Source organism: Ixodes scapularis, unplaced genomic scaffold, assembly GCF_016920785.2.
Source record: "Ixodes scapularis isolate PalLabHiFi unplaced genomic scaffold, ASM1692078v2 PGA_scaffold2__306_contigs__length_199485367, whole genome shotgun sequence".
Classification (NCBI taxonomy): domain Eukaryota; kingdom Metazoa; phylum Arthropoda; class Arachnida; order Ixodida; family Ixodidae; genus Ixodes; species Ixodes scapularis.
The window spans coordinates 52794422-52814973 of NW_024609857.1; the positions used below are offsets into that span (position 1 = coordinate 52794422).

The following is a 20552-nucleotide window of genomic DNA, read 5'->3' on the forward strand; positions in this document are numbered from 1 at the left end:
TATTTAATCAAAATAGACATATGGTTCCTATTAGAAACTTGCTGAGCGTCATCGAAAACCACTAAGTTAGCAATTTTCAGGAAGACTTTGAGCGCGTGAGAGGCTTAGTAGTGCACTAAAGTTACCACTCGTGTACCAAGTACAAGGATAGTGGTTGCGGAACGCGTATGATTAGATTATCATCGCGTTCCGCCACTGCGAGCTTTGCGTCCGGTGTACGAGTGGTAACTTTACTGCGCCCCCAATTGACCCCTGAGCTTCAAGTCGTTATAAAAAGAGTTGATTTAGTAATTTAAATTTCTAATTGAAACCTTATGTCTGTTTTGACGAATTAAAAAGTTAATTAGTGAATTTTTATTAACTAGCCGACTTATCGCAAAGATTAGCCAGCCACATAACGTCCCCCTGGCCGTATAACTAACCTTCACGAGCCGCATAAGTGTATCTTACAAGACTTGTCAGCATCGGTAACCGCAGCGATTCCCATCTGGACGAGTGCTGCAGGAGCAGGAGGAATGCAATCAAAGCAGGCGCGAAGCAGCCAATAGGGACTTCGGACCCGACTAAGGAAGAAAGGGGCCGAGAGAAGAGTTCTACGCGGAGGAGCAGGTGGACAGAGGCATTCTCGTTGGTCGGCCATGAGCGACATCTTTCTAACGACTGAGTCGACGTCAGCCGCGACCTCTCTCCACGACGTCTCCGTCTTGTTCCGACAAAAATTGTGTCCAAACAGAAAAACGGAAGAAAGTGCACGCTTTCCGCTTTCTGTTTTTAATTTGGACAGTTTTTAGCACGAAAGTCGAAACGAGACGCCCTAGCGACATGCGCGTCGTCACCCTGCAAAACTATATCACTATTACTCAAATACAAACTCACACACAGAAAGTCTGCACGAGCACCACACGCAAACGCTAATATACACGGAGACGTGCGCATGCACCCAAATACAAAAACACACAGACATGCACACACAAATTCACACACGCAAAAAAACATACATAAACACATACGAACAAGCAGGCACGCACACGGACTCTCATACACACACGTATACAGACCCACATACACACACACACATGCACGTACACACAAATACCCGCAAACTCATACACACCCGTGAAGACACTCACGCAAACACACGCACACTTAAACAAACAAACAGACGCGCAAACTCAAATCACGCTTGAGGGCATGAACGGAACCGAGGTTGGGTGGGGTGTACGACTTCCTAACATGCATGAATAATGGCCGGTATCAGGAGGGTCGCTCGTGCATACGCTCATCCGCCTCGCGCGACTGATGATCGTCGGGAACATTAAGGTTTCCGCTGCGGGGCCTTTCCGGGACTCGCGACGGCGTTTTCTGCCGACGTCGCGCCGACTTTCTCGCCCCGCGTTCTAACTCTCTTGACGAATGCCCTCTTCTTGTGGCCCTTTTCGCTAAGCGAGTTTTTTTTCTTTTTTCCTTTCCGTACGTCGTTGTCTGGAAAAGACGCGATGCAGAAGCAGAACTGACGTGTCGAGCTAAGATGCGCGAGCACGACGGCACTTAATGAAGACGCCGTTTTCTGGTAAGTGCGAGGCAAGTAAGATAACGGGACCATTAGGACCCGAGACGCGGCTGCTGCACCTTAGGACGAGAGATGGCGGCAGGGTGTTTGAAATGAGCGCTGTCTAATGGTAGTGAAATATGAGGAGAAAAAAAAAACGCAGAGGAAAACAGCAGATTGACAAACGCCGATCTTTCAACTAGACACGAAAGATATCTTGGTGGTCACCTAAATTGCACATACCTCTCAATAGACCGATCTCACCAGCCACTTTGACTACGCCACCGCTGCCGCAATGCATCGAGAGAACTTTAGTCTTTCAGCACGAGCGACACCCTCGATGGAGCTCTGGGTGTAAATATAGAGCACGAGCCGGCACGAGCCCTCTCGTGCACTAGTGTTTGCCTCCTGTGGACTAAAGTTATGGTTGTGTCACCCACGCGCCGAGCGTTGAATGAGATCGGTCTATTGCGGTCCACATCAATAAATCTGTTTTAGCTAGTTGAAAGATACGTGTGTGCAAGTTTGTTGTTGCCTTGTGAGCTTTATTTTTTTTTCTTTGTCTTTTACTGACTACCCTAACACGCTTCATTTATTCCTTCTATTTAATGGTTAGAGAACTTGTCATTCTCAGAAAGCAATAAAACTAAACTGACACATTGGAGGTTTATGGAAAGGATAGCAAGCGAATCATAAATGTTACGATTAGTTTCTATAATGGTTTCCCCCTTCCTTCCAGTTTGCTGACGTTAAACCGTGACTTTTTTTTTACCGCGGATTGCGTAGTTTTTTTTGTTTTTCGGGACCGAAGATGAATCAGTCTTGCTGCATCTTTTATACTGCAGCTTAAAAAAACCTAACAATTGTTTTGACAAATCCCGTGATATGAAACAGGCAACGAAAGCAAGAGATGGCCGCCGGAAACGCAAGATTCACAAGTCGTTGCATTGCGTTCGCTGAAAAAAGCAAAACAAAAATACAAACAAAAACCCCCGCTCGATTGACATAAAACGTTGTTCTAATTCACAATACGTAACCAATTTTTGTTGAGTTATTTTACATTCATAACTCATAATTCTTTTTTGGAAATAAGGGTCTGAGGTCGTTTGACTGAGTTCGTTCCCTGTCCCTTCTACTTTTGATTGTTTAAAGATTTTATCACCCAGTCTCAGATATTTTAACAAAATGATAAACGATTGAAAGATTTTATCACCCAGTCTCAGATATTTTAACAAAATGATAAACGATTAGTCTATCATCTTTTATTACATTTTTTATTTGTTACAACGATTAGATTTCTGGACAGAATCATCATTGAGGTTTGGAAGTCCAGCGTCACACCGCGGTGCAAGCATCCTTCCTATGGTTCCTTGAAACCAGTATTTTTCAAAGCTGCGTGTATCACGCGTTCAGAACTTGAGATTATCTATACTTTTATCAGTTTTTTAAATAGTTTGACTGGCCACCCACTTTAAAAAGTGGTTCTGTTGGTTCACTGGCGGAATCATTCACCCCTGTAGTAAAAGATGGAATTGATCAATTTATTCTAAAGCGTTCTTCGAAACTTAAAAATAAAGTATTCTTTGTGTTATTCTAAAGATATGCTGCACTATATGCGCACAAAAAAAGAAAAAAAAAGAAAGAACACAAAAAACACTGTCACGAAATACACAAAAAATAGGGATAGGAATAGTGGTATCTAGGTTAAGGTTTTATCGCGCACTCGTGAAAAAGTTCTTTGTACATGACGAGCATGTTCTTTTAAAAATAATGAAACTATAGTCTGTTACGCAAACCAGATGCATTTTTTGGAAGTTTGCCAGTTGACACACAAAACATAGTGTACAGTAGATCTGCCTAAGAAATGATTCGCGGTAGCTGCCTAATCCAAAAGACGTTGCTCACTTATTTTCGAGGCACTTCAGTAGCTCCTCTTCTTCAGATGTGTTTCAGGGTTGGGGATCTTCTAATGAGTAAATACACTCAGCTGTTTTTACGGCTAGCTAAGTTACTGTTTTTAACATCATAAACGCTATAAAAAATGTAAATCCAAAATTATTATTTGGCTCCGATTCTATTCTAAATTGTATTGTTAAAGGTTATTTAATCGCATTTGCTCCAATATTAGAACACATATGTACCATCAGTGGAAAGAGTTCATTGTTGTTCCTACACATAAGGCGGGGGATACTTGTTCCATAAATCAATATCGTCCTGTATCTTTGCTTCGTCTTCTTTCATATGTATTCGAGATTCTAATGGATGAACGCGTCTTTTAATCTCAAACAACGTATTGATTCCCATTAACATGGTTTCCTTAAAATGGTACTTCGGTGATATTTTGAGCTACCCCAACTAACTACATTTTCAGAATCACCGGTCTTTACCCTTTTAGGTAAGCTAATTTGTATCGCAATATTCAAAGTAGTTATTGAGAAATCGGCAAGTGAAAATGATACCAAAACCAGCATTCATACATAGGTGCGCTTTTCAGTGCCGTGACGTCAGGAGAAGGCAGGCTTGCAGGTCGAGCAGGCAATCTAAACAATAAACTGTGCCGAGGATTTGTTTCGTGCTAGAGCGCGGGTACTAGAGCGAGCTTCAAAAGCCTTCAATTGACACCACGAATCTGCTTGTAATCAGTTTGGAACAGAGTCTACAGTATAAAGAGTTAACTCCTGCCTTCCGCTGTCGTAATTTTTTCATTGTTGCCCGTAGAGATTTTCACTTTGAAAAGCACGGCGAGGACCAAAATTTTAAATTCTATATAACTTCGCAAAAAACATATTTTGGTCCAATCTTTGAGTTACTACTTCAGTGATGTTTGTTGGTGTGTTCTCGAATTTCCTAGTGAATCTGGCATTGTGAAGAAAACGCCAACGTACTCCTTACTTCTCTATGGGTCGTTCCTTGAAGACACGTCAGTGTAGCTTTCTAGATTATTCAGTGCCTCGTGGTTTAAATTGTGGTCAAGTTTATGTTATTTATTTTGATATATCGAAGGCGTTTGATAAGGTGAATCATGCTTTGCTTTTACATAAATTGTCACTAAATGGGTTTTTACCAATCATCCTAATGTGGTTTGATAGCTATCTGTCTTACCGCCCATTTGTTGTGCGTGTTTTAAATAGCTTTTGAACCCCTTTTGCCCGCCACCAGGAGTACCACAGGGCTCGCATTTGGGACCTATTTTATTTATTGTTTTTATCAACGGCACTGCCACATGTGCAATGAGATCCAATGTCTTCCTATTTGATTATGAATTTTATGTTCTTCTAGAATTCGCTCGTTTGATGATTGCGGGCGTCTGCCGGGCGATGCCTTGCGTAAACTAGATTGGTGTTCGGCAACTTTGTTTTATTAATTAATCTAGATATAACTAATGTTTTGTTGTTTTGTAAAAAAAGATAAAAAGTAATTCTTCATCGGTATGCACTTGACAGGAAGACTATTTCTTGTGTATCAATGATTCATAATCTTGGAGCGTTTTTGGATAGTCCTTTTCCTTTGGCTGCAAGGGCACTAACATTTTCTGTTCTGCATTTGAAAAGTTGGGTTTAATCTTTCGCGTAACTCGAAACTTTGTCAATGTAGCATGCATTTTTTTTTTTTGCATGCATACTTTGATCATTCTCAACCCTCATCTGATGTAGGCTCGAGTTTGGTTACATAGAATGGAGTTTGCCCAGTGCATCTGATACGGCTCGAATATAATCTATTCAGCGACGTTTTGTTCTTATAGTCTATGACACATTTTGGCCGAATATACTTTTATTGTTACAAACGCCCAGTGGACAAGCTAGATCTTAAAGTACTACTCGACAGAAGGCCGTCACGTGATGTCACTTTTTTGTACAAAATAGTTCACGGGGCTATAAACTCTGATCTTTTGTGCACAGTGAACTTCAATGTACTTGCTCGCTTAAATAAGAGTGCTCTTACCTTTTACCCTCATAATCAACATACGTTATCACCTATAACCAGAAATAAGTCATATTTAAATAATTTTTGGCATACAGATTTTGATATTTTTTGCAAATATGTTAATTTTACGAGGCAGCTGAACGATATTGTATGTTTTATATATACACACAAGCATTTATGAAAGTGTTTTTTTAACAGATTTTAGAGACAGCTGTTGTTACAGACGATTGTTGTTCATGGGCTCATAATTAAAGACATGATGATGATGATGTCTTTGAACCTGATAAATACATGATTGCCTTCTTGTTGGGGTTCCTCAGGCTCTAATCTTGTCCTCACCTCCCACCCCTTTTTTTTTTAATTGTTTTTCTCTTTCTTTTCATTTTTAAGCGAAATGTGACGTGCGTTTAATAAACACCTTGGTAGTAGTACCTCGAAGGAGAACATTAAGCGTCTGTTCCTGGCGATCAAATTACCTGAAGCGTATCCTGAATGCCTGACAAAAAAGGCGTTACATCTCTGGATAAAGATCACAAGTACGAAGAAATGCTGCTGTACTTGTGCGAAAAAGAGCGCATTGCTTGGGCACTGGTCAGAAAGTAAATAGGTGTGCCCGCTGTTTCTACGCTGTAGCGGAAGCAAGAACTGCATCGTCGATCACTTTGTTTGTCCTAATGTCAGCGCCCTTCCGCGTGTGGCTCCACGATGTATTTTTACGGTAACGAGAACACTTCGTGTTTTTTGTTTTTTTAATATTTTTGTCGGATTAGGTGTATCTTGCGAAGAAGCAAGCTTGTATAGCTTCTGTGAGAAGAAAGAAAGCCAGACGTCTCAGCACGGCAGTCGAACGACCACTTCCGAATCTGCAGCGCTAATCTTCTTCTTATTTTTTCTTGACGCAGTGCTTTTGGAGAAAAGGGCAAAAACTATCACTATCTCAAAAATTCGACTCAGAATGTTTGAGCGTTGCGCGTTCGGGGTGAGAAAAAACAGGCACTCTTGAGAACAAGAAAGCAGGACGAAATAAAAAAAAAAGTCATGTCCCGAGTAAGAATAAACGCGAATCTTTGCGATTTGTCACACAGTGCACTGTGTGGCAAAACAAGGATAGCCACAGACATCATCATCTTCGTCGTCGTCGTCATCGTCGTCATCGCCATTGTCGTTGTGATCATTATCATCATCATCATCATCATCATCATCGTCATGGCGCGTCACCTATCAACTGTTCCTATACAAATAAAAGAGGGAGCAGATGCCGCATGTACTCCAACTCTTCCCGTGTCAGCGGTGTTGGCGATTTCGTAGCTTCATAGAGGCTCACGCGCCGAGGCAGTCGGTCTACACCTCGCGGTGCTTTGAATCAAAGCAGCGCTGGAAACGTCGGAGATGTGCGTCGGTGCATACGTTGGTTGGACTGCGGTAATAATCGAATTATTACGCCCCACAGTGGTAAGAGTCGACTCCGTAATGAATGTATATCCTTTCCCGCATGCATGAAAGTGGAAGCGAAGAAGAGGAATACCACAGCGCGTATCAGAGCGACGGCTTCTTTTAGGTACCGGTGCCAAAAGAGGGTTGTGGTGACTATTGATGCGTGCGCTATTCGAAAAGGTTCAACTTCCACCTTGATACGCGGCACGAATTACACTCTGCTCCACGTAGACGCCAAGGTTGACTGAGCACCCTCAGTAGAAGTTTCGGTATTTTTCCTTCTTCGAATATTTTGTCGCGATCATCGTAATATTCATTCATTTATTCATTCATTCATTTATCTATTTATTTTTTGTGCCCACGAAGAGCTGCTGTCTAGGTGATGATGCACGAACAGTGCGATTACATTGAATTGCCTTCAGGGGTGCGTGGGCCTGGGTAATATATCTTTATAGATGGGAATAGAAAACATGACGCACTAGCGAATTGCTGCGTTTTCTTCGACTGTATATTGTTAGACGCCATTTAAAATCTATAGTGGTTCAGATAGGAATTTTGTGGGTAGATGCTTCTACCACTGCGAATCTAATCTTCAGAAATATAAATACAAATGGAGCGTGCAAGTTCATCTTCTTTTTGAGTAACTTGTGCGTTTGGTTTACCCTCCAGATGAGCCCACGTGCTTTATTTTTCCCCCGACGTCAACCAATGGCGACGGGCGCTAGGCTGCCTCGTCATCCAGCGGTCTCTGAGCGTTCTCTATGTTGCACTTCGGTTGCCGTGATTCTCTTTTACATTCTTATTCTCCAAATACGCTTTACGTTCTTGGCAAACTTGATTTCCGCATAGGATGGCTGGAAACTACGTATACATAAAAACTGCTCGAAGATACCATCCTCTGATTTACGCGACGAATCAGGTTGCTTCTTAATAAAGCCCTGAGACTCAGAACAGAAGAAGGGGAAACAAAACACAAAATATCATTTTTTGTTTCTTTGTACTCAACTTCAAACACTTCCGGTAACATCAAACGCGATGGCAGCACTTCTCGGTTTGCCGATTCCGGATTCTTCGAAAGATTAAACTTTCTACGTAAAGGTAAGCGGCTGATTGACCTACTAAATTATGACCATCCGCATTTGGTCGTAGAGATTACTAGCGAGAAATTATGATCAAGTTCAGCTTAAATTGACAAGTGTAGTTAGAAAGCACGCACCGCAGCCAATGCAGAACCCAGGGATCCTGGGTTCAATCCCCACCCCTGCCCGTTTCGATCTGAATGAACATCATACCGGCGTGCGGTCGTGTATCACTACTTCGTTGTGCACGTTAAAGTTCCAGGATAGCGGTCGTACTGCACTGTCTAAATTGCTCATCTACAGGGAGTGACTCGTCAAAGCTTTGAAATGGCTGACCACTAAACGCTTATAAACATCCACACAACCCCAAATATTTAGAACTCCAAAGAAAAGAAGCTGGACATATCTCCCCCTGTAGTTCGATCTCCTCATAAGCGCGACAATGTTTTCAAATTCAGCACCAACTTGGCCAACAGTCATTATTGATTTAAGCTCTTGGCTGGTGCTTGATTTGTATATCGATTCCATCAATCCCGACGCCGAGAAGAACATCCAAGAAACTCTATTCGCAGCTCTCTCTCTCTTTCTCTCAGACTAACCTTTTCCTTTGCTTTTGGGCTGTGAAACCCAAGTGCTTTCAGTTTCAAGGCGTCAGCGCAACATTCTCGAAAATCCCTCAGAGGCTGCGCCCCTAACACAACGCAAATTGTGCGAACATTTTGTATGGTCCTCCCTGTTCTCGAAAATTGTACATGACCGCTGCGTCAGAATTCGCCTGGAGCTCGTGTTCTCACTGATTTGACACGAATTTAAATCTTAAGCTGACGCATCACTCGTGTCCAATCGCTGCCCCCCCCCCCACGTTTGACTCTTTTAGGTGACGGAGAAATTTCGCCTCTACGTTCTCCCTATTTAAGAGGTGTTGAACTTAAGAAAGCGAGAGAAAGGGAGAGGGAAGCCCACCGTTCTTTGTAAGGGTCGGTTCTATACAGTCATTTTGCAGAATGCCTTTTGGAGAAAAGAAGAAAGCGATAGAAATAGCCGTTGTCTCCATTGTCTTTTACAGTCGGTTCTATACAGCCATTTCCTAGAATTTTTTTGGCGTAGAAAAGAAAGTGAAAAAAAGCGAAAGGTAAGTCGTTGCCTCGGTCGTTTGCTAGATTCGGTTTTAAGCAGCCATTTCCCAGAATTCTTTTAGGAGCCGCGCAAGGAGAAGCACGTTTTGCAAAAGTAACGCACTATGTATCTCCGCGCACTCACCCGGAAATATCCTCATGTATCCCACTTCGCTGCCGAAGTATTGCCACAGCAGATCGGGGTCCTTCCCGGCATTCTGTCGGAAGGCCTCGTCCAAGGCCTGAAACCACTTGAGCCCGTTCAGAACCTCGGCGTCTGCAAGGACAGCATTGGGATCAGGGTCCAAACAAGATACACGACACAACACACAATAAATCGCACGCATGTCATCCCACGAATTGTAAAATATAGCTTATCCTGTGCCTGGAGATTCATCTCGTGTTGTTCCATTTCTTTTTATTTTATAACACAAACTTTATGACAAAAAAGTAAAGTTTCAGCATACAGTTCATGAGGTGAATTTTTTTTATTTTTTTTTTGCTAACGTTTAAAAGCTGTTGATAAGGTTATGCATCCGAGATGGGTATTAGAGCGTTTAAAACCAATAAAAGCAAGATCAAAAGTTGAAAAACCACTGGTGAGATGACCTAAAATTGAAAACTGGATAAGAACTGCTCGCAAAAAATATTCAAAATGTAAAAAAAAAAAAGAGACACCAGCCGCCGATCATTTTCGAAATTACTACACGCATAGTCAGGGTGAAAGTGCGTGCTGGATCGCGCACTCTGCTGGCGGAGAACATTATGAAGGGATCATTTGACCGCTTCGCCAGATTGGTGCTCCGTATAAAATGTAAATAAAATAAAAACGACACAAATATTGTGTGTATTGTTTCCTTGCTTTTTAAAAACACTTACTAATAATAATAAAAGAAGCTTATTGAGAACTTTCAAAGAAAAATACGATACCTTTCAAGGCCCTCCCGCAATTGCAAACTATGTTTATTAAAAAAAAGGGGGAATTGAAATTATGTTTATTCTCACTTTATATGTTTATTGAACTCACCCAATCGACATAGTTACCTTAACCTAATAATTTGAAGCTTAACTCCGCACTCAATACCGTAAACACAATGATGGAACTCAAGCGCGTGCAATGACTTCAGTCGAAGCTTCCGCTCACAGGAGGTCTCGGCGAGCACGCACCTTCTTCGTAGATCTCCAGCAGGACGTGGGCCCCCGAGTAGGACTCGTTCACGTAGCGGTGGAACTTGTCGCTGTAGCGAAGCGAGCCGTCGCTTTCCGTGAGGTCCTGGAGCATGACGGTGCCCAGTTCCTCCCGCTGCGTGGAAAACACGCGCACAGCGTTGGTCAGAACCACCCGTGGGTGCATGCTTCTGAATACTCGCGTCTGAACAATCCATGAAGCCCACCGAAGTCCTGCTAGTGTTTTTAAAGCAGCGCTCACGAATCTAATATATCAACCATAAGACAACCTTCATGACACTGCCTGATGCGGCTTTCCTCCTTGTATGATGTGGTCCTGTTGGATTTGTCACACAAAAACTTTCTGGAACATGTTCAAGACACACACTCACACACACGCACACACACATGAACACACACACACACATATATATATATATATATATTATATAGCTTCCTGACGATGGCCGGACTCCGGCCGAAACGTCGAAGATGAAATCGTCCGTTGTTGCTGTTTTCACCAAGGGTTCTTTTCGTCTTATATATATATATATATATATATATATATATATATATATATATATATGTGTGTGACGCAAACTTGCTCGAGGCGTGTCCTCGGGTAATCCTATCATCAGGTCTACGGCGAACCTCTTGTCTTGTATGATGTCTTAGCAACGCGACCGAGGCCTTATGGGACATCTAAGCGAAGTTTCTGATCGCTTTTGACGTGGCCCAAAGTTTTCTTCTTTTTCTTTAATCTGAAGAAGTGACAGAGGAGCTTAGTTTTAGTCTAACACAATTTTTAATTTTCGTCACTGGTCAACTATTTATCGGCACATTTTTTTTTTTTTTTTTATATCGAAACATAAAGTACGGAAGATAGGCATATTGCAAGGCTGTGCAAAGTTAAAGGCACTGAGTGGTCTGTTCCGACTCCTGAAACGTCGATCACTCTTGCTTCCATTATTTTTTAAACCTTTGTTCACAGTTTTTGTTTAGGAAAGGTTGCTGACACGTGCTGTTAAAACTGCCTAAATCAGCTAAAAAAAAAAAAAGAAGCAGTAACGCGAAAACAGTGCGTACCATTCTGAGAAAGATCTTGAAAACGCTCAGCTCTCGTCTACCCTTTTCAAAAACAAGCCGACCACGCGAAGGTTTAAAGCAACAGTGTGTCGAAAGGCGGCTCCAAAAACGAGTTTCGCGGAAAGTGAATAAAACAACTCTCCCTTTAAAAATTATGTGCCTTAAATAAGTTACATATACGAAGAAAAAAATATTCGTTCCCTTATCGTTTTCGAAAAGTGCAGAAGGTAAGCAAAAGAGGCGAAAGGTTGAAACGTAATATATCTCTATATATTATATATATAGTATGCTCGTTCGCATCAGTGTACCCATCGATTCATCCACCTTACGTACAATATGTATAATCGCGTGCCGAGTTTTGACTCTTGTGCAGGAAACGGCTCGGAAGAAAGCTAGAAACAGCGAACGATCGAGAGCACCGGGACAAAAAGAGGAACTATGAGCGATCGCCGCCGTGCCCGGGGGGCATGGCATCTAAGCTCGGCAACTCCTTTGAATGATAATCTCAAGATGCACTCGATTTGTCCCCACACCGCGCTCGCTTCGCACGGGCGGGAGCGCGTTCGGAAATTTTCGAAGTACCGCATATGCCGCCCGACAGCCACCGCTTTATTTTCTCCTGTTTTTTGTCTCCATTATTCATAACGTTTTTTTCTTCTGTGGTTATTACATTTCCGTAATTTAGCTCCGCTCTCGAACCTTTTCTCGTTCTGGTTTTCTGGTTTTTGTATGTCACGTTTTGGGTAGTTCTACTTTTAACCTTTTTTTTTTCTTCTTCTCAATTTCGTTTCACTTTTTATTTTGTCGTGTGTTCTGAGCTCTCGTCGTTTCTGGTTTCATTAATCAGCCCCGGAAGAGTCCCTCCTCTTTCGTGCTCTTTGTAGCGTCGTAGCGGGCGCTGTGGCTCTGCAGCCGAGCGATACGGCTTCGCTGCCGATACCGGGAGGCAAAAGCTGCCGTGATGAATGAAGGAGGCCGCTACCTTTCGGCGCCGCATTGCGTGGTGTTATGCCGTAAGCGGGCGATTGAACGACAAAGAAAACGCCTAGAATTCACGTAAGAAGTCGATCTTTTCCCAAAGCTCAAATTGGGCTTTGTAGCCTCTTTATGGGCGGATGTGGTGAGTATTGATTGCAGTGGCTCAAGCCACAAGAAAAAGAAGTAAACAATCTTCGGGTAACAAATTGAGTACCATTTTTGGTGGACCACTGTTGCCAAGAAGAACTCCCACGTTTAAGCAGTAGGCACGCTTAAAGCAGGCGCAGCTTAGTTATGACGTGTCATTGATGGCAGCCTATAAATTATTAACGTACATTTAGGGCCCTTATCGCTTCTATGATTAAAAACTTTCTTGGTGAGAAATAAAGAAAAATGTTTGCATGCCTAAGCACAATCTACAAATTGTGTTCACTTATCTAAATTCAATGGCTAGTCAAAATGTCAGTTTACAAATATCTAAGTGACTACATTGCGTTTTGAATGTGTTGTATAGAATCTCACTCTGCAATTTAGTTACTCTTTAATTTTAGGTAAAATCCTTCCATCTATTTTATCGGCAATGACCACCCAGCCTTTGTCCGAAACACAAATGGCGCTCGCTCAAGAAATGTTATTCTAGACTGCCTTTGGACTTTATACAGGGTGTTTCAGAGAACGCAGGCCAAACAGTTCCTGCGAAAACTACTCATCGCAACGAAAAAAGGCTTGCGGCGTTGTGGTCCTGGGCCAGGGGCTCATTTAAGAAAATTCTTAAAGTCCGGGATAATTAACTTGTTAATTATTTTTGCCTAATTAACGTTTTTAACATTGTGTTTAAGGGCATGGTTTAAATTAGAAAATTGCTCAGCATCATCGAAAACCACTAAGCCAACAAATTGCAGAACGATAGAAGGCACGCGAAGCATTTTACGGCTTTCTGAAAAACCGCACAAATTCGACGGGTTTTTAAGTTTCGGTTTGTTGTCGGAGCGCATCTCGGCCCCGGCAGCACCGCGCCCCGTGGAGAGATAGTGCAACCAGACTTTGCTGCGTCGCGCGATGACAGCGCACTCAGATGTTGGTTGCACTATCTCTTCGCGGGGCGCGGTGCCGTCGGGGCGGAGATACGCTCCGATAACAAACCGAAACTTTAACTCCCGTCGAATTTGTGCGGTTTTTCAGGAAGCCGTAAAATGCTTCGCGTGCCTTCTATCGTTCTGCAATTTGTTGGCTCAGTGGTTTTGGATGATGCTGAGCAATTTTCTAATTAAAACCATGTCCTTAAACACAATATTTAAAAAAGTTAATTACGCAAAAGTAATTAACAACTTAATTATACCAAACTTTAATAATTTTCCTAAATGGGCCCCTGGCCCAGGACGAAAACGCCACAAGCCTTTTTTCGTTGCGATGAGTAGTTTTCGCAGGAGCGATTTGGCCTGCGTTCTCTGAAACACTTTGTATATATCTCTACAGTATGTTCTTTTTAATATTTACAGATTTGTTTATAAGAAGCTGTAAAAACTACACTTATGCGGATTCTTCAGGTGAGTTATACGGCCAGGGGGACATAGTATATGGGGCTAATCATAATGATCAGTCGGCTAATTGAGTAAAGATTGTTAACTAACTTTTTGATTAATGAAAATGGACATATGGTTTCTATTTGAAACTTGCTGAGCATTATCGAAAACCACTAAGTCAGTCATTTTCAGAATGGCCTTCAGTGCGTAAGAAGTGTAGTAGTGCACTAAAGGTACTACTTGTGGAACAAGTACATAAATAAGAGACAAAAAAAAAAATTGCGCGGGCGCCTTACCGAAAGCGATAGCCTTGTACCTGCTCCGCGAGTTGTAACTTTAGTGCACTACTACGCTTCTCACGCGCAGGAAGACATTCTGAAAATGAATGATTTATCGGTTTTCAATAACGCTCAGTTGAAGCCATATGTCTATTTTCATTAATTAAAAAGTTAGTTAACAAACTTTACTTAATTAGCTAACTGATAATTACGATTAGCCTCCCATTTTATGTCCCCTGGCAGTATAACTCGCCTGCACAGACCGTATAAATGCAGCTTTCACAACTTCTTTGAAACAAACCTCTAAAGCTTAAAAAAACACCCTGGATATAAACAGTAACACGACCTGGAAGTTTTGAAACATGAAAGAGGACCTATTTGTTCGTCCGTACACTGTTAAGTAAACAAACCAGCTCGTTCCTTCAGTAGTTTTGTAAGATCTGTTTTTTTATTTGTAAATGTTTATAAAAAATTATTCGTTCGTTCTTATAGTCTGAGCGTGTTGACAACATAACAAATTTAATGGTACTCTCATAGTCACATGCTGTTCAAAAGTTCTGTTTTGTTTCTCGCACTTTCCGCTTATCTGCTACGAAACGATTTCTTCGCGAAATGTAGGTAAGATTCAGTCACAAGCATAAAAGTTTGCGCCTTAAAAAAAAAAAAGAAATATATATATTGAAGTGGAACAACGTTCCTGTTAGACGGTAAATAGTCATTCACTGCACAATTAAAATGAACGCAGACACCATTTGTTTTCTCACGACTTGTGAGACGTGGCTCGGAAGCGTCGCTTACCGTGAGATCGGCGACAAATTTGTGCTTGACCACAGCTTCCTCCGCTTTTTTCACCAGGCGCTGCGTTCAGGAGAGGCGCGAAAAAAATAAAATTAAAAATAAAGGTCATCCCGATTTTCCAAGGCATAATCGTGTTGATACCATGCGCAACACATGTCGAGGAACAGCGTTACGTGTTCAGTAGACACCGAGGATAATAAGCACGCATTTCTGTTTTTTCTTTCTGGTACGTAGAGCAACACTATACAATTAGAAACGTCTATATTTTTAAGTAGAACTGGACAATGTGTATAATCTCAGGGGAGTCTGTGTTTTATTTGAACCCCAATAAAAGTTCTTCGGAAGTGACCTCGAAGCCGCGCGGTTACACTCGCTGTACATCGTACAAAAGACTATCCGCAAACATAGGTTCGAAGCAAACTGCTCCGAGTGTACTTGTGGCCTGTCCGCAGATAGTTTTCCCGTCATGTCCGATGCAAACATTGTGTCTGTGGTGTACGAGCAGTGAATGTGAGTGCGCGGCTCAAATCCGCCTGGCTTTCATCGCGACATTACCCGTAGGTGTTATGTACAAAACACCTTCGAAGCAGTGTTGAAATTAGAGAATTTTCCCTTTACGAGCAGAAAATTAACGGACGTTTATCAGACAGCTCTTTTTTTTTAATGCCGACTAACCTTCCAATGTCGGAACGCGCACGCACACAAACAGTATTGACTCCGGTATGCATTTAAATGATGTGGAAACTTACGTGTCCTTTCTTATAGATAGATAGATAGATAGTTTATTTAGTGTCGGTCAACAGCCGTAAGGCCTACAGGACAGTACACTTTGTCATGTTTCGCACAGTGGCGTTAACAATAAAGAGGGTATTACATAGGACAGTGTGGTTGCCGAGGAGCACAATAGAAATCAGTCTGACGCGTCATCAAATCCTAGTTAGTTAAAAATAAAAGTGGTTGCCACGGGCACACTAAGATAAAGTCAAGTGAATATGTCATCTTGTAAAAACATTGAATTGTATGTATCTTGTAACCGAGTCATTGGACACTTTGAATGAATATCTGTATAAAATGTGTGAATACATTTACACGCCTTCCCAGATGGGACACGGAAGCACAATGATGACAACAACTCGTCGCAATCAAGAGTGCCATGCACAACGTTTCTCAAAAAGTTCATGTCATGTGCAAGCCTCCTGTCGTGAAGAGACTGGAGGCCTATGTCTGCTAATACCGAGCTATAGCTGTAAAAACGCCGACGACCAATGTGCCTATCGTATACAATAGGAATAAATTTCCGCTGTACCTCTTCGATTACATTGCTGTAGCCGAGAGAAACAGAGTTCCATATTACGGATGTGAACTCTAAACGCGGCCGGACAAGTGAACAATATAAAGAGAGAACACAATGAGGGCTTCTAAATTTTCTAGTTATCCGTGACACCGCACCAAGGCATCGGTGCGAAGTCACTTATGGGGGCATATTTTCTTTCGGTGGCGCCTATTTTTGTTTACAATGTATCCTTCGTAGTTATAAGATCTGTCTCCAGTAATGACTCTGAATGTAAGAATATTTGAATGAAAACTAACGTCGAATCTATATAAAGAATGAAAACGTTTTTTTTTTACATATGAAAATAATTGTATGAAACAAATTGAACGGGAACAATTAAAGTTATGCTTGGTTTAGGTTAAGGGCTGTATGGTGTCAGCAAATTAAATCAAACTTTAGTTGCCCATTTGGGCTTGAATTCTAAATCATTTAAGTCGTTTTTTTGTGCAGGCGTACTTTAATTTTACTTCGTGCAACTGTGTGCGAATGACTGTTATTCTTTTCTTGGTTTTGTGTTTGTACTCACACACCTTTGTAAGACACCTCTTAAGGACTGAGATTATCAATAAATAAATAAATAATTAAGTACAGTTACGTTTAATTTTCTTGGTTTCAAAACCGTTAATGTAATTTGATGGAGTCAGTTTTCAACATGTTATTTTTTTTAAGCACCATATCAAAATATCTGTCATGAAGTGACCGTCTTATTGTGAATAATGCATCAAACAAGCGCGATGCTATCAACTGATTTACTTATGTTGCTTTTAATTAAATGAATTGTATTCGTTTCACGCATCATTCAATGAAAAACCTGCGTCACAAAAATACAAATTCAAAGGTCGAGCAATGCCGGGAGAGCTGCTGCTTACCTAGTTACCTAATTAACTAGCAATTTATATGCCGTGTATTTTAAATAAGTCTAGAGGTCTTATAATTGGGTTTTTACATACGGTGCAGGATCCGTTCGAGAATGGAACTTGCGGACCTCGTTATAAATTAACTCGGCGGTTCTCGTGGGAAACTCCATGTTACTGTCCCTCGGTTTCACGAGAGAAATCAGTAAGCGCAAAGGTCCCACATCTTTTGTGCATCGCGAAAAGCTCTCGTTCAGTTCATGCGCAAATGCGACTCTGATTTATTTTCGTGCTTCTTTTATTGTCTATGAAAATTGCTACGTATGCTGCGCTAATCCAGTTGAGAGAACTAAAGCGAGGCATTATCCCCCCGTGCATAGCCGAGTGCTGAAGCGACTACATTAGGGACGATGAGAGCAGACGACGCGCTTGGCTATGGGAGAGTTTTACCACATGCTTTCGAGCCTATTTCCGTGGTTTTGTCTTTAGACCGTCAGCCGCTATAAATATCTGATTCGCTCGAGGAGGCTGGAGAGCGAACCTGCCGCCACAGCTTTCTGTTCTAGCTGCTAGGTACCGTCGGTTTCGCCGGAGTCACCAATACTCCGTTTGCCCCTCAAGCTGATAGTGTAGTGGAAGCTGCGTGCTGGCTTGACCAGTCCTACATCTACCATTCGCCACGCGATCACGCTCGCGCCCACACTCAAGAGTAGAGGGCGGGGTCAGGCGATGAAATGGACGTGGACGCTTGCCGGCGAGCACGTAGCTTCCACCACTCTGTCAGCGTAAATGTGAACAGACTACATGGTCCCACTCAGTGCAAACTGTTTCAGTAGGTTGGGTTCACCGGTCGCCTAGGAAATTGCTTTCGACGCTAAAGTTATACTTTGTTTCAGTTTAAATCCAGACGCGGCCAGCACTACGAGGAAATGAGATCAAGCAAGCAGCGTCGAAAGCGTAGCTCACTGGGCCCTTTCTGTTTATGATTGGTCAGGAGATGATGAAACCAACTAAAGGCGAAGCGCGTGAGAGCCTCTCGAGCCGGCTAAATTTGTTTTAATTTTGCTATCAAAACAGACACCGTAATACCATAAACTTACTGGGGAATTAACACCGCAGAGGGCCTATCATGAAAATACCTAATCATAGCTTTTTTTTCTTTTTGTCCTACCAACTTTTGCGTGTTTTATATTTTTTTTTTATAAAAAAAGGTGAACGTGTGTATGGGGTAAAAAGGAGGAGGTTTGGGAATAGGTTTATTTTACTGGCTACCAAGAGGCTATGCTCCTGTCGACTATTAGCAGTACGGTTTTTTTGTTAGCCATTTGGCTGATTTAAGCCACAAATAAACATCGATGAGAGTGAGTCATCGTCTCGTTCTGAATGGCTTTGTGGATTCTCTTTAAAGGTATCACTTCCCCCAAAATAAAATATAACGGCCTCCCTAATATCTCTGTTGGGGCGCCGACATTAAGATGTGGGACTATAAAGAAGCCCATTACCATTCCCCTGCCACTTCTTTCCGGAACAGATTTTGCATACTGAGCCCCTGAAGTTAAATATTTTGATTTTATGGCCACTTCTGCGAGGTGGCAAGAAAATGCATTCTGAGGTTAAAAAAAATAACCTCTTGAACCTAGACGTATGCTTAGAGCTCCGTCGATGCCTAATAAAATAATGACAACATCAGAAGATTGTTGTGCTATGGACAATAAGCAAAAAATATAAACACGAGCTTGGAGTCGTTTTAAGCGCGGCGTAATTTTATCAATAATTTTATGACAATCGCCCACGGAAATGATCAGTTCAGTGACATTCCATATCATGTTCAATTATACTATCGTTTTTTTAAATATTTGAAACTTCACCGCATTGACATAGATTGCAAAATTGTTTACAACACACAGAATTGCGCGTTCTGGTTTGGCGCTAACCACGCAATAGCTAGTGCTTATTTTTCATTTATTTATTTTATTATGTTCATGTTTGTCATCATCACAATTTTGCAGCAATTCTACTGACAAACAACTGATTCCTGCTGATGCGAACGCCGAAAAGTCTAGTAGTTTCTAAATGCGAACTTTGAGCCATGAGGCAAACAAGTTATTATCTCTGCTATTAGCTGCGCTGGAAAACTGTTAAACTACGAAATTTCGTTTCAACTAGAATATTTCTCTCACACTTTGCTTTGATAAAGAAAAAAATAAACAACACTTTGTTTTCCATTGAATGTTTCCTCGTCCACAACCCAAGCATAACGTCTTTTGATACTTGGCGTGCCGGTACAATGACCCATAGATTCCATAGTGCGTAAATCGGATGCAGTCACCTTGAGAGCGTTTTTCTTTCGCTGCAAGTTCTTCTCCATTTCTAAGGTCATCTTGAGCAGCAACTCCGTGCCGTTCACTTCCACCAGACTGAGACTCTCTTCATTCTCGTAACTCTGAACGGAAATAAAATCGAGACACTTTCGCTTAAAAAGAGACCTCGTTGAAGGTGTCTGCAACTTGGCCGAGGCTTATTGAAGAGGAGGCGCCATGTTACTGAGATTTTAGTTGCACTTCGATAGAACCCCGGGTGGGCGAAATGAATCCTCAGTCCCCCGCTGCCCAGAGCGTGTCGGATTCTCTTTTTCGTATTGGCGCGTAAAACTCCATATTCAAGTTTTAGACCTTATTCAGGCACACAGAGAGGTTGTTCAGGGTTAGATACCCACTCGCTCTGACTCAAAGTAGTAGCGTTTGACTACGTTTGATTACGTCGAGATCCGACAAAGAAGAACTGTGCCAGCGCGATCTTATTGCAAGCAATGGTATTCGAACTAAAAGACTTCTCTTCAGAAAGTGCGTTTTACTCTCTTCTAGACATAAACTTAGCTTACTAATTTCATCTTACAGTTTCCAAGAAAACTTAATATTATTTTTAGGCAGAAATAACAAACGTAGTCGTATTTTACAAGAAAATAACGAGCGATTCGGGTGCAAATTTTAACGTCTATCGAAGAGACGAGGAATTATCGAAGAAGGAATACGAGCAAAAAGTGAATGCTTACATTTCGAAGCGTCTCGATGCCCGATATCGAAGATAACCTCGTCACCAGGGTCGTATCCAATTCGTTTGCCCATCGATAAACCCTGTTGGAACAACGTAGAAAAACAAAACAAAATATATTATCAGTTATTTTTGGCATAGGCTCGCAACGTAAGTACAGATAGCGGCCGTAAGAACTAACACATTTGGCGTGCCTTGCAAAATTAGAATTCCAAACCTATGTACATACCTGAAATTGAGCACGCCTACGTAGTTTCGCAAGAAGTTTTATGTCTATTTTTATTTAGCTAAAGTCACAGGTGGTAAAATGTTTAAAATAAAGCAAAGATGGCGGCCGTGCGTTTTCTAAGCCCAATACCGGATGCTCGTCGTTCTTCACACTG

The 20552-nt window shown here is 41.8% G+C and overlaps 1 protein-coding gene across 1 annotated transcript in view; it reads right to left on the reverse strand.

Moving 5' to 3' along the window:
- The window catches only part of LOC121048220 (voltage-dependent calcium channel subunit alpha-2/delta-1-like), a 92189-nt gene extending 71881 nt beyond the window's left edge, over positions 1–20308 (reverse strand). Inside the window, exons 1-5 of the mRNA XM_040504297.1 lie at positions 20171–20308; positions 19448–19561; positions 14932–14991; positions 10269–10404; positions 9247–9378 (exon numbers count right to left, since the gene is read on the reverse strand). Coding sequence (XP_040360231.1) covers positions 9247–9378; positions 10269–10404; positions 14932–14991; positions 19448–19561; positions 20171–20308 — 580 coding nt within the window. The remainder of the gene's footprint in view (positions 1–9246; positions 9379–10268; positions 10405–14931; positions 14992–19447; positions 19562–20170) is intronic.
- Positions 20309–20552: the final 244 nt, after the last annotated feature.